The 14,880-nt window shown below is 34.8% G+C and overlaps 1 protein-coding gene across 1 annotated transcript in view; it reads right to left on the bottom strand.

Annotated features, from left to right (window-relative positions):
- Nucleotides 1-12,271: 12,271 nt before the first annotated feature.
- The window catches only part of AGL (amylo-alpha-1, 6-glucosidase, 4-alpha-glucanotransferase), a 79,507-nt gene continuing 76,898 nt past the window's right edge, over nt 12,272-14,880 (bottom strand). Inside the window, exon 34 of the mRNA XM_004263072.4 lies at nt 12,272-14,741. Coding sequence (XP_004263120.1) covers nt 14,624-14,741 — 118 coding nt within the window. The 3' untranslated portion in view covers nt 12,272-14,623. The remainder of the gene's footprint in view (nt 14,742-14,880) is intronic.

Consider the following 14,880-nt stretch of genomic DNA (forward strand, 5'->3'; position numbering starts at 1 on the left):
AATCCATTTTGAGCTTATTTTTGTGTATGGTGTTAGGGAGTGATCTAACCTCATACTTTTACATGTACCTGTCCAGTTTTCCCAGCACCACTTATTGAAGAGGCTGTCCTTTCTCCACTGTACTTTCCTGCCTCCTTTATCAAAGATGAGGTGACCATATGTGCGTGGGTTTATCTCTGGGCTTTCTATCCTGTTCCATTGATAAAATACTGAGACATTTTAAAGAATCCTGAGAATGCAGAGCTTGCCTTTCAACCTCTCCAACTTCTAATATTTTGCAATAAGGAAGTGTCTCCAATCTTACTCAATTTCCTACCGACCCTTAACTACAGGAAAGTATTTGAAGGCAGTGGGAATATCATCTTCCAAATCGGCTGCATAGTGTAAAACAACAAAAATTCAACTGAGTAAATTCAAGAATCAAATTGGTTTTATTAAATGATTCATGAATCGGGCAGCACCCCATCTAGCAAATAGAAGGGAGCTCCTCTAAACTGTAAAAAAGGAAAGGTTTTTAAAGGTGGAAGGGCTGTGAGAAAAGGAAGTTATTAGCAAAGAATGCATTGTTTCAGGCAAGGTCACCCTCCTAAAGGGAACCAGAGGGCCTGTAGGGATTACCTCCCTCAGTGCCAACCAGCTAATTGTAGGTTGACTGGTTAAAGGTTTCACTTCTGGGAAGGTGAGACTGCAATTAGGTTAGGTAATAAACTGGTTTGGTGACGGTGACGTGGGCTTAACACAAGTGACTCCATTTAGGGTATGTTGTTTCTTCTTAACAATAGAAATACCTCATCTCTTAATAGGCATTGTTATCCAAAGAGGATTTATGCAAAAGTGTTTTTTTTTTTCTCCCATACCATTACTAAACTGAAATTAAAATCTCTTTATTGGTTGGAAAAAAAAAACCCAAATTTAATTTTCTCATGAGTTAAAATTTCAGCCTTATCTATTGTTGAGATAATATGTATTTAATTTGGGGTTTCGGCCTTAGTCCCTTTTCTTTTTTTTCTAGCTTTATTCAGATATAATTGACATATTTATTTAAGGTGAACAACATGATGATTTGCTATACATATATATTGACAAATGATTACCACAATATGGGATTTCTTTTCTATAAAGTTCCATGAATGAACTTACTGATAAAGAGACTGATGACAATTGGAAAAATTACCAGGACATCGTGAATGAAAATGTGAAGAATTCAAAATTTCAGAGCACACTTTGACAATTGGTACTGTCTCTTACTGAATGATTTATTTAAAAAAGTCATCTCAGGAGATTGGAATTAACAGATACACACTATATATAAAATAGATAACTAACAAAGACCTACTGTATAGCACAGGAAACTCTACTCAATATTCTGTAATAACCTATATGGGAAAAGAATCTGAAAAATAATATATATATATATAACTGATTCACTTTGCTGTACACCTGAAACTAACACATTGCAAATCAGCTATACTCTAATACAAATAAATAAATAAATAATTCTGTTCACACACACCCCCCACCTCCCCGCCAAAAAGCCATCTCATTTCTTTTAGAATTGGTCAATTCTTCTCAAAGAGAAATATCACCTATCCCATTAGATTGCTGGGAAGTTTGGGGATATTTGGAAAGGCTTATGTAAAGGGTAACAAGGCAGAGCAGATATAATTATGTTCAATATCAATCCAAAAAGGAAGGCAAAATTTCATTTATGAGAAGGGAAAAAAGTCCCTGTCTTAGTATAATTTATATTAGGGCTAAACTTACTATCAAGTTAGATTCATTATGAAATTTAAAGCAAACATACATGCCCTGATTTCAGCTGGCAAAGTCCTGAGTTAGCTAAAAGTGTTGGTTCCCCCAACGGGAGAGAACTGTTCAACCGCATCTGTCAGAGCAGTGGGGGTGACTCAGAGACATAAGGTGAGCACACACTGTCCTCTGCTGGCACTTGCTCAAGCTTGCTCAGCTTCAAGTGGAGCTCAGCACTCAGCAAAGCAGGCCCTTGATGGGGGGCACTCCTGATTGTCTACCACATTCCCGTATCTTCACTGAGCTTGCAGAATGGCTCTTGGAGGGACATCTTAAAATTAATCATAGGAACTTCCCTGGTGACGCAGTGGTTAAGAATCCGCCTGCCAATGCAGGGGACACTGGTTAGAGCCCTGGTCCGGGAAGATCCCACATGCCGCAGAGCAACTAAACCCGTGCACCACAACTGCTGAGCCTGTGCTCTAGAGCCTGTGAGCCACAGCTACTGAGCCCGCGCACCACAAACTGAAGTCCGTGCTCTGCACCAAAAGAAGCCATGGCAATGAGAAAACCCACGGGCAGCAATGAAGACCCAACGCAGCCAAAAATAATAAATAAATAAATAAATAATCATAAGTTTAAGAATTAAAAAAAAGCTTAATTGTACCTAAGTTTTCAAAGATGACTTTTTGTCACAATCTAGAAATAATGATTAGAAGTTTTTTAATTGGAAAATTCTCTTTAGAATACAGGAAGAATTACCATGTTCCCTAGAAGTCAAATACTTTAAATAAATGTTGATATCATTTTGATGTGAATTCTAATTTCTTGAATTCCCCGACCTCGCCACTATAGGGTCAATTTTATATCTTGGTCCAAATGACTGTAGAGCCCCGTGTTGTCACAAAATGGCAATGGCAGCACTTACATCAGGGATGTCCCCCAGAGGCACCCAGCTCTTGTCTTACACCGTGGAGACACAGGAAGAAGAGTGCTGAGCTGGGTATCAGGATACTTACATCTAAAAATCTGTGTAACACTTAGGCTCTGATTTTTTTTTAGAAGTGTGTAAAAGATGTGTGTGAGAGACAGACAGAAAAGAGAAAGAGAGAAAACTGATTATAGATTAAAAGATTTGGGATATGCTAGAAGCCTATAAAATAATCAAGCTCATTATATAAATATAATTAGGATAAACTCAGGTTTACTGATCAAACTGAGTAATAATTCTGAAAGGATACATTTCGCTAAATAAAAAAAAAAAATGGACTACTTCACCAGCAGATAGTGAACCTTTAAAACCTGAAGTAGTAAATCACAAAATATAAATTAATTACTATTGAAATAATACAAGGGCTCTGTAACAGGTTTTAATGGTAGGGCTGGGGGACATTTTATTGAACTTTAACCTACAGACAGAATACTGCACAAATCGTAATTGTGCAGCTCAAGGATTTTCTACAAACTGACCTTATACGTATAAACAGCAGCTGATCAGGACACAGAACATTGCCAATGCCCAGAAGCCTTTCTCATGCCCTTTTCTAAGCACTGCACCCCCTACACAAGGAAAACTACCATCCTGACTTCCAACAGCATGATTAGTTTTGTTCATTTGCATATTTTATGTAAATGAAGTCATCTAATATGTACTCTACTGCATCTGACTCAACACTATTTGTGAGAGTTATCTTCCTAGTTGCTCTAGCTGTAGTTCATTCTTCTCACTGCTGTATACTCCACTGTGCAAACGCACCAGAATTTATCTATTTTCTGTTGATGAGCATTTGGGAAGTCTCAAGTTTGGTCTATCATAAACTGTGTTTCTTTGAACATTCTTGTGTATGTCTTCTGTTGAACATATGAACAAGTTTCTCTTAGGTGTATACCCAAAATGGAACTGTTGGTATGTTTAAGCTCATTAGGCAATGCCAAATAGTTTTCCAAAGCAGTTGTGCCAGTTCACACCCCTATAAGCAGTGTATGAGAGTTCCAGCCACTCCATATCCATGCCAGTACTTGGTATTTTCTATTTTTGTTTTAGCCATTCTGATGGGTGTAGCTGATTTGTATTTATTCTAGTTTGCTTTTCAAGGCCTTAACCTGTATCTAATCTTATCATAATTTATCCCAGAACAAATTGTGTTGCCCACATTCCTCAGATGTACCACACTTACTCTCACCTCCATCCCTCTACTCGTTATAGAAGACTGTTTAGGCCTGTCCAAGCACCGCTATTTTCCAAATCCCAATTTTTAGTGCACCTCTTCAATGAAGAACTCCTACAAGTTCAATGTGAACTAGAAAGTTTACCTGTTTCGTACGTATATCAGATTGCGAGTTGTAGGTCCTGGGAGATAGAATAACATATTTGTTTAGCTGTGATGTCATATTTCAGTTCAGTTGTGGATGTTTCTTAGCCACTGTGGTCCTCTTTTGTCAGTCCTGATAAAACGAAATTTAGTCATTAATTTATTGAGCATATGCTGTATGTGAGGCTAGAATATTCAAGGGTGAACAAGACTCATGGAAATTTCTTCTTGTAGGGGAAACCTCAAAACCCCCATAATAATTCTCAAAAGGTTTCACGAAATAAAGGTCATACACTAGAACCAAAAAATTAAAAATATCCAATATGTTAAGGTGCCATATTTTGGGGTAGTGTGTCCTGAACCCCATCACAATGTTCTAGGCACTGAGCTCCATTCTTCATGCTGTTTTCAGGTTAGAAATGTCTATCTAGCAGGGGAACTATTTTAATTAAATAATGTCTAATGTAGAATTGTAACTATTTAAATGCTACAAAGAAGTTTCACAGAGTCCGATGAGAGAGTATAATAAGGAAATCTGGTCTCTAGGACCAGGGAAGGCCCATTTAATAATGAAAAAGATATAGAATACAGAATAATTTTTTTAAAAGTTAAAGTATATACATGCCATATTGAATGAGGCTATGAGTTTTCTAAGCAGGGTTTGAATTTGTAATTAGTATATAAAACGAATTAGTGATTTTCTTAAGCATCTTTGTTTTTATAAATAGCACAGAACTTAGGTTTTGCTTGTTTACAGTGGTTAAAATTTTCAAATGACTGGTTATAATATTCCAACATTTGGCAGTGACTTGGAAGTTTTCAATTTTTACAGAAATAGATGACATGGTCTTTGACAACTCCATGATAAATATTGGTGAGAGGAAATGTTTTACCTGTTTGTTGGGTTTTCATCAGGAACTGAAACATAGAATCATGTAGAACAGCCCAACTCAACATGCTTCACTTAAGTAACCCAAATGTCACTTACTCACTTTCCTTCTCTCTCAGTTGTTAAAGCTCATCATTACCTTCCTTCTTAAAAGACTTTGTGTACAAGAGAATATCTCTTGTATTACTTCCCAGACAACTATCATTAGGAGTAACCATTTACTGGAAGATGAATCAATACTAGCACAAGAGGTATACTAATTGTTAAAAGAAAGAAAGGGTAGAAAATTCAGCTAATTAAACCATTTGGTAAGCAAAGTCAGGAATGCTAAGAGCTTATTTTTATAATTTCTAAGCATAAATAACTCTGTGCACTACATTTACAAATAATTTTGTTCATTTTTTCCCTTTAACTGCATATTTTACTCGAGATAGAATGAGATTTAATGTAATATTCTGAAGAAATATATATGTCGCTAAAAATTACTAAAGAAAGATAATTACACAATCCTCAGGTCCTACTTTTAACTAAATAAAGATTCAGATATCTTTTAACTTTTAAACATCACATAATTAAATAGGACTAATCCAGCTCAAGATTCAACTTGGGAATTTAAGTTTGAATTTCCTGACTCTATTGATTACCTTTGAACTATTTGGTTATTGCCTTCAGGATTTTTAATTTCCCGTTTGTAATCAAATTGTTCTGTAATCACATCTGGCTCTTGACTGACTTTTCCCTTTTTTGAAGGTTCTTCTGAGAAGAACAGTCATCTCTCTCCCTCTCCCCATCATATAATAATTTTTTTTTATTGTTGAGAATTTTAAATTGAGATATAATTGACATATAACATTATATTCATTTCAGATGTACAACATAATGATTCGATATTTGTATATATTGTGAAATGACCACCACAAGACTAGGTAACATTTGTCACTATAGTTAACAAATTTTTTTTTCTTGTGATGAGAACTTTTAAGATCTATTCTCTTAGCAACTTTCAGGTATGTAGTACAGTATTCCTAACTATAGTTGCCATGCTGTACATTATATGCCCATGACTTTGTTATTTTATAACCGGAAGTTTGTACCTTTTGACCACTTTCACCCATTTTACTCACCCCCACCCTCTTCTTACCGTGGGAATTATTACAACCCGAAGAGGAGATGTGGAGTGAAATAAACTACCAAGGGTAAAACATCTATTCCAGGTATCTTTACTGGTATAGCCTGACTTTATTTAATGATAATGAAGATTGTATTATATATAGTACCATGCGATAATTTTCCTGTATCTACGGTATGAAAGTTTAGAGAAAACTGTTAAAACACACAATTGTAACAAGGCTTGAAATATGTATAGTTGGAACACCAAAAATCATTTTGGTTCAACAACTTAGGATCAGAATACACAGGTTTTAATGATCTAAATAAATAGTTGAGATATTTACCTGACGTAATTGTGACTACTTAAGCTGTTTTAGAATGTTTTTGCTGAAGTTTTTTTTTTTCCTATAGGAACAATGGGAATATTAAAAGATTATTAGAAAATGAAATTGCTTCACACACAAATAACATTTCTAGTATAAAATCTGAGAATTACGGTATTGATGGAACTTAGTCAAAATCACTCAGAGTTCTTGCAAAAGCAAAGATATTGAACCAAATAATCTGGATGCTTTGTCACTGGAACAATTATTTTCAAAGTTTAGTCCAAGGAGTTTTAGATTTTGTAGGTATTGAACACAAAGCTGTGCAGTTTTTTGTCTGCGAATACTGCTATGAGGCTATGCAATGTTTATAGTTCCTATGGTAAGAATAAGGTATTTTCAAGGAATAAAATAAAATAGGAGAGGGGAAAAAAGGGAAAGAAAGAAAGAGGAAAAGGGAGTAAGGGAAACCACAAAAAAAAAAGGAAGGTGAGATAAAAGGAGAGTAGGGTTTTAAAAAAACTGTTCAGCTATTCCTAAATAGGACTTTTTTATTTCTAAAATATATATATATATGACCATTTCAACAGGATTACAAAAGACAGAAAAGAGTCAAATATAAAAATAAAACTGGAAGAAAAAAAAAGAAGAGGGAAAAACTTGTTATCCAAGTTTTAAAACGGTAGGTTATATAAAATATATATTTTTAAAAATATTTATTTATTTGGCTGTGTCAGGTCTTAGTCGTGGCACATGGGATCTTTGTTGCTGCGTGCAGGATCTTTAGTTGCGGCACGTGGGATCTAATTCCCTGACCAGGAATCGAACCCGGGCCGCCTGCATTGGGAGTGCAGAGTCTTAGCCACTGGACCACCAAGGAAGTCCCCATACAAAATATTCTTGAACTACCTGACTGGATAGGAAAGGAATTATGACAACCATCTGGTAAATGCATTCTCGAGTTAAATTTCAATAAAATGTAGCACCTAAGAACAACTTTGGTAATTTCAAAGATGATGTTAAATTAGAGAGCATTCTCTAACACAGCAGTCCCAAACTTTTTTGGCACCAGGGACCAGTTTTGTGGAAGACAATTTTTCCATGGATGGGGTTGTGGGGCGTGGGTTTGGGATGATTCAAGAGCATTACATTTATTGTGCACTTTATTTCTATTACTATTACATTGTAATATATAATGAAATAATTATACAACTCACCATAATGCAGAATCAGTGGGAGCCCTGAGCTTGTTTTCACTTGCCACTTACTGATAGGGTTTTTTTTTTTTTTTTTTTGCATTACGCGGGCCTCTCACTGTTGCGGCCTCTCCCGTTGCGAAGCACAGGCTCCGGACGCGCAGGCCCAGCGGCCATGGCCCACGGGCCCAGCCGCTCCGCGGCACGCGGGATCCTCCCAGACCGGGGCACGAACCCGTGTCCCCTGCATCGGCAGGCGGACTCCCAACCACCGCGCCACCAGGGAAGCCCACTGATAGGGTTTTGATATGAGTCTGCAAGCAATTGATTTATTATGGTCTCTGTGCAGTCAAACCTCTCTGCTAATGATAATCTGTATTTGCAGCCACTCCCCAGCACTAGCATCACCGCCTCAGCTCCACCTCAGATCATCAGGCATTAGATCCTTATAAGGAGCACGCAACCTAGATCCCTTGCATGTGCAGTTCACAGTAGGGTTTGTGCTCCTATGAGAATCTAATGCCGCAGTTGATCTGACAGGAGGCGGAGCTCAGGTGGTAATGCGAGTAATGGGGAGCGGCTATAAATACAGATGGAGCTTCACTTGCTCGTCTGCCACTCACCTCCTGCTGTGTGGCCTGCTTCCTAACAGGCCACGGACCGCTACTGGTCCGTGGCCTGCAGGTCGGGGACCCCTGCTCTAACACACAGCATGTGGCCTTTCCATCATCCTGCTTACTACTTCTGTGAAGACAGCAGCTTGACTAGTTGTCTTGAGTTTGATGCTGTGGCTCTCACAGGCCTGTCAGATGGTTTGATGAATTTGGAGGGTGTTTGACTCCCAGTGTTCAGTGTAAAGCTTGTTCCATTCCCAAGGACCTGTGAAGCAAATCTTGCTGCAAATCTCATCAGAAAAATACTGCTGTGCAGGCTGTTTTAGTTATTTTACAGTCTTATCTTCCTAGAGCAGAATTCCTGGAATACACTGCTATTATCTTAGCTTGGTCTCAGTATTGTTTAAACTGGGGACAGGAAGTTTGTTTCAGTTTTCAATTCTGTGTCGGGTTCATGGTTATTCATTTAATTAATCTTCTTTAAAGGTGCACATATGTTATATACTTTTTATATGGAAAATATATTTCAAAATAATTTTTCTCTAGGAAAGCACTTGTACTTGAACATTCCTTAAGACGTTTCTAGACTGAAAACTGATAAGCCATGTCTTTAACAAGCCCAACAAACCATTACCCCTTTAATTATAAATGGTTTGCTCTTCCTTAGGTTGGGCATAAGGTAAAGTAGCCTCTGTGTTGAGAGCAGTTTTCCAACTAATGTGGGGCCCCATGGTAAAAAGGTTCCAAGAGTAATGAGATAGTTTTCTTTAGCCCTACAGGCCAAACATCTCTGACTAGTTGTCGGCAGCCAAAATCATCCTCCTTTCATTTACCAAAATGCTGTTTAAATAGCTTTTTCTACATATTCCACAATATATAAAAGATTGGGAATCACTGGTTTAGGGAACTATGTTTTGTGGAAAATGGCATCTCTTAAACATTAGAATCACATGACATCTTTTAATCACTAGAATCCATTGACCCAATGGAACAATCACATTATGAGAAACACACAGAAATGAAGATCCCCTTCATTCAAAATAACATATTTGTTTACTTCCGAGTAAGCAGAGATGAATTCCAGTAAGTTAAGTGAAGCTCTAATAGAAAGCTACTCTAGGTCTTAGAGTTAGTGCTTTGAAGTTGCTTTAAATAAAAAAGCTTATGTTTTCTAAAGACACTCAGAAACAAGGGAATTCTAAGTCTATTAAACAATTGCATTCTAGGTAATTATTCCAAACCATTTCATTTATTTTTCTGCTGAAATACATTTTTTCCCCTCTCACCAGTGATGAGAACCACCCAAACCGAAAACAACAAATATCTGTACAAAATTCCATCTTGCCTTATTAGTAGAGACTTCAATAATTGCTATTTTGCTTCTTTAAACTTTAAGTATAAAATTATGAATTAAAAAATGTAAATATAAAATTATGAATTATAAAATTTGTTCTTATTTTAACCAAGCCATAAAATTTACAACTAATTTGAAAGATGTAAACCTTGAATTCTTTTCTCCTCAAGGTAAGGCTTTGGGAAGTCAAGAAGAAAAAGAATTTGGAGAAACCACCGATCAAAATAAGTAAATAGGTTATTGTACATTTGTTCACAACATCTAGGAGACAATGAATTCATATTAAGAAAATTATATATAAGAAATTATAGAATATTTTTTGTCATTAGATACTAGCCTTGGTTCCTGATGACCACAGAACCAGCATATCAGCCCTGGATTGCACACTTCTGGACTTCTGTCTCATAGAGACCACTGTTATGGGCTCTGTTATGTGCAGTCAAACTTAATCCTAACATACTATGGGTTGCCTTCATGAATTCTTACTGCCCTGCAAGGTAGGTATTACTATCATTCTTGTTTTTACAGTTGAAAAAACAAAGACTCAGAGTGGCAAGTAATCAGCTTTGGAAAGAGCAAAAAGTTATTGTAACAAAACTGAAATGAGATTGGGGCCAAATTATAGAGTATCCCAAACGTCATCTGATCAGTGGTGGGATATAAGCAGTGTTCAAGAAAGGTTTTCCTCAGTTCTATGAGGGATGGTGTAAGTTGTGATCAATTAAGCAATCATTATGTTTGTTTAAGGACAAGACAAGAATGCAAATACAAAGTGAGGAATAAATGAGAGCCCAGGCAAGTAAAAGTGAAGCCTAAGATTCATTGAGTGTGATGTGGGAGTCAAGATGAATCATCTTTGGAGCACTTCCTTATGTTATGATTATAAGAAAAGATGTTTAGCGCTCAGTTTTGCACTTTCAAAATATATCAGTTACAATAAATATATTGAGTGTTTGCCTAATTAAGTACCATATTTGTTAGTGAACTTCTACAGATATAACTTGCTTCCTTTGACCAAAATTCTCATGGACCAATATGTTCCCTACTGCCTTTGAATTTTCTCTGTCTCACTTTGATAAGACACTTATATTTGCAAATTTATCCAAGTTGTGTAACCTAACTCATGCATTTTGAGTCTGAATATTGAGCCAGTAATATACTAGTTATCCTATCAAGGCAGATTGCTGCAGATACATTTTGACCAGGGAGTCAAATGTATTATCTGACCAGGATATTAAGGGAGTATATATAGACCCAAGCAGAACAGCATCTAAGGATTTCCATAATCATGTGGGCAACTAATAATAGCCACAGCTTGACCTGTGGATGGATGGTGGCAAGAAGCATGAAGGTGAGCCAGAAGACTTCAGTCTTGAGGATCTTTCAAAAAGGATTTGTGGTAGGAAGATCAGGGATTGAGTTTTGGTCCAGTAATTTATCAGTCGTGTGACTTAGGGCAAGATGCTACAGCAATGTTCTCATACATAAAATGGGTATAATACTTCCAATATAAAATTGCCCATTATATGGTAGGGGCTCATAAATGTTTGTTAAATCTGAGTTTTTTATTCTAACTGGCAAAACAAACATTAGGAAGAATTTCAGCAATCTAAAAAAATAAAAATTGAATAAATGCAGACACTCTATGTTCTTAGAAGATTAAATACTGTAAATGTCAATTCCTATCAAATTACCTTACAGTGTTAAGTATAAGTTGAGTAAAAATGGTAAGAGAACACTTTTTGGACATGGAAAAGTACTTGAGAAGAACAAATAGGTAGGTATATAAAACAAGATTCTAAAAAAGGAGTAGGGAGAGAGAAAGACAGTGAGGAAAAGCTCTAACAAATATTAAAACAAAAATTATAATAGTTAAATGAGTGAACAGGCACAGATAACTTCAACGGTACATCCCAGAAGTACACCCTATTATTACATAAAATTCAATAATTTAAAAAAGGAATCACTACAAATCAAATTCAGTTCATGAATTTGGATATAACAATTTTGGAAGAAAAGCTAAGTAATGTCTCAACTCATACTGTATGCTGCTGTAAATAGATAAATATAAAACCAGAATATAACACAGAAACAAAAGTTTATTAAATTATTGGACAATTAAAATTTCAATTAAATTTTGAAGAGATAGAAGAGTTCACAAAGATAAACACTAAAAAATTTGATCAAAGGAAAATGAAAAGCTTTTGTAAGTTAAACAAAAAACCTCCAACCAATACCAGATATATTAAGAAATATATATTAGGAAAAAATTGTGTCAAAATGACAAAGTATCAGTATTACTTAATAATTCAAATCTCATACAAATGGAAAAAAAACCCAAAACCGAGCAACTTACTTGAGTTTATTATTTTGGCACATTGAGGATCTATATAAATAAGTTTGGCAAGTTTGACAAATTCACTCATACTCATGAAAGAAAGGTAAACAAAAAATTCACAGTAGCGTGAAAGATTTCAAGAAATACCTGGGGAATGTATAGCTGCTAACAGATCAGTTTGTACATCAAAAGTTAACTTTGCTTCTAATTTCAACATAGCTAATTAAATAAATTACCGAACAGCCTAAAATTCTTCTTCCTCTCTTTGTCCCCACACATCCTGCCAAAAGATAAAGCACCCAAAATAAGCAAGCCCTGAATAAATGGTAGTAGTCAGCATCAACAAATTAGTTAACTGGTAAATAATGGAATAAATGCAAAATATAGTCCTTTAGAAAAGATTTTTATTTTCTTGGCACACAGACATAAAAATGACATTTGCCTACTAGATAGAGCAGTTGAAGACGTATCAGAAATGCATTGCAGTTCACATAGGTTATAATGCTCATAGACACAATGACAGGTCTCATGTTTCCTCAATTATCTTTGAAATGTATTAAATTATCACAGCATACTGGTTAAACTGGCAAACTTCTCAAGTTAAAAAGTAAGAATGATTTGAATTAATTAAGAACCAAGGCACAGAACCATTTTCAATATGTAATATAATGGTACCTCGTCCAACATCACTCAGGAATGAAGTATTCTATTTAAATGTTTTTTAGTCAACATTTATCCCTCTAAAGTCTAAAACTATTATTTTAACAACCTTTGATGAAGTAATGTGTAACATGCCTCTTAAACTTTAAAATAGGTCATGCAGATTATAACAATGTTCTTTCATTAATATTCCTAGTAAGGAATATGAATCACTTAATTTTCTACTGCAACACGATATCCTAAAAATTTACTGAGGTGGATATTTGCCCTACCATAGATAACCCAATATGGTTATGTATTTAAAATTGTCAACTTGTTTGACAATTATTTATTTGAGTTAATATATTCATTTACTTATTTATTTATCACATTTAATCATCAGCCAGCCATTGCTTCTTGCTTTTATATTTAACATATTTAATGTTGGTTTTCGGTTACTTTTCTTACCACTTTTAATATAGGAGTTAAATTAGAACAATAGAACTATGTGAATCTTTGATGACTAATGGTTCTGCCTCTCAAGGAAGGTCATTCTTTTTAACTGCACAGGTTAGAGAAGGTTATACATTGAGCAATAAAGAAGGAAGGGAAACTTGGAAATCAATGTGTTTATAGACAGTGGTCAGATTACTATCACAATGGTCGTTAAATCTGTAGGATTTAATCTGCTTTAGGTTGGGAAACCAGGAACAAAGCTAGTTAAAACTAAAGGAGGGTCGAGGATGGGTATTTGGTATCTGAAGCATTTTTACATTTTTACTACCCAGAAGTTTTAGCTTACTTGTTTTTCTTCTTTATTTTTACTCCTTCTTCAGAGTTAAGGTGGTTGGATATGTGACCTCTAGCTGAGAAGAGTGTTATTGCACCATTATTTTAACTATAAATACACAATTGAATAATGAAATGGATTTTTGCAACTATTTCCTTTCAACTGTAAGTATAATGATCTAATTTAAGAGCCTTCTTGAGACAAAAACAGACAGTAAAAAAAAAAATTCATCTAGAAAATAAGTACTGTCAAAAAATGTCAAATCATATAAATGTTAAAAGCCTTTTTCCTTTATGACTTTTCCAGATTTAAGGTATGTTAAAATAACATGAAAAGCTTTTCAAATGATTATACTGAATTCAAGATAATTACTGAATTCACATCTCTATTTATATTATGTTAAGATTGTTCTCAATGTTAAACTTGTCAACACATTTTGGTTACTAGGAAACCAGTATAATACACTTTTACACACAAACTAAAAATAGTTATTAAGTTTTAGAAAACTAATATAGTATTTTTTGTCTTTAAAGTTCTCATAAACATGGCCAACAATTTGCGTTACGAAAAGGTAAACCATCTCATAGTAGGACACTGGCACTCAAGACTAATTTTATAAAACTGTTTTTAGAAAATAAATTCCTAATGCTTTGTGGTTTTTTCATATATCCTATGCATCATTAGCACAAGTAAATTATGTTAAATATACTGTTGAAATTCATTATATTAAAAACATGTTAATATATCAGTGAAAAAAATAAAAGCACATTATAAACATCTGTGCTCCAGTTATGAACATATATTGCAGGTGGACATTTCTATGATTCAGCATTCATTTAGTATCTATTGAATGCAGTGTGGAAGGTGCTAGAAATACCATAGTAAAAGTATTAATTAACCACAGCCTATTTGGTATATATTGTTACTGAAGAAAATATATACCACCATTTAAAGATACTTTTTCATTTCTTTCATTATTACATTCTCATATTTCATTTTCACTTATGTACAAATAGAAGATTACATGATTTTTTCATTTTCAAACTCTGGATTTCAAATTATTGATTTTTCTAGGCATTTGAAGAATACTTCCTGAATTCAAAAGACAAACATCCTATTTAAAAAAAGAAAAAAAGAAAAAGAAAAACTAATGCTTTACAGTCTTACCTAAATTGGGCATCAGTATTATATGAATGAGATTTTAAGAATGACTTTAGCATGTGCAGATAAAGCATTTACATTACATTATTACCTTGCATTCAACAATAAAATTGATTGCATACTTAATGCAATCATATGCATGAGTCAACTATAAATCATAGAGAGTTTCAAGAATAGTAGCAATTGACCAGGCTTGTGTTTCACAGCTGAAAGGACAGTATTGGCCATTCTCGTTGGTCAGTTCTGGAAGTCCTTTCCAAGGGGATCTTAAAGAAAGAAAAGCCATTTTATGAGATATAATCAAACACATATCTTGTTGGATTAACAAAATAGGCAATACACCTGGGTGATTTTGTCTTCTCTTTTAGAAAACAATATGTACTCATTTACTACAAAATAAAACAG

The sequence above is a fragment of the Orcinus orca genome, chromosome 1 (genome assembly GCF_937001465.1).
Source record: "Orcinus orca chromosome 1, mOrcOrc1.1, whole genome shotgun sequence".
Classification (NCBI taxonomy): Eukaryota; Metazoa; Chordata; class Mammalia; order Artiodactyla; family Delphinidae; genus Orcinus; species Orcinus orca.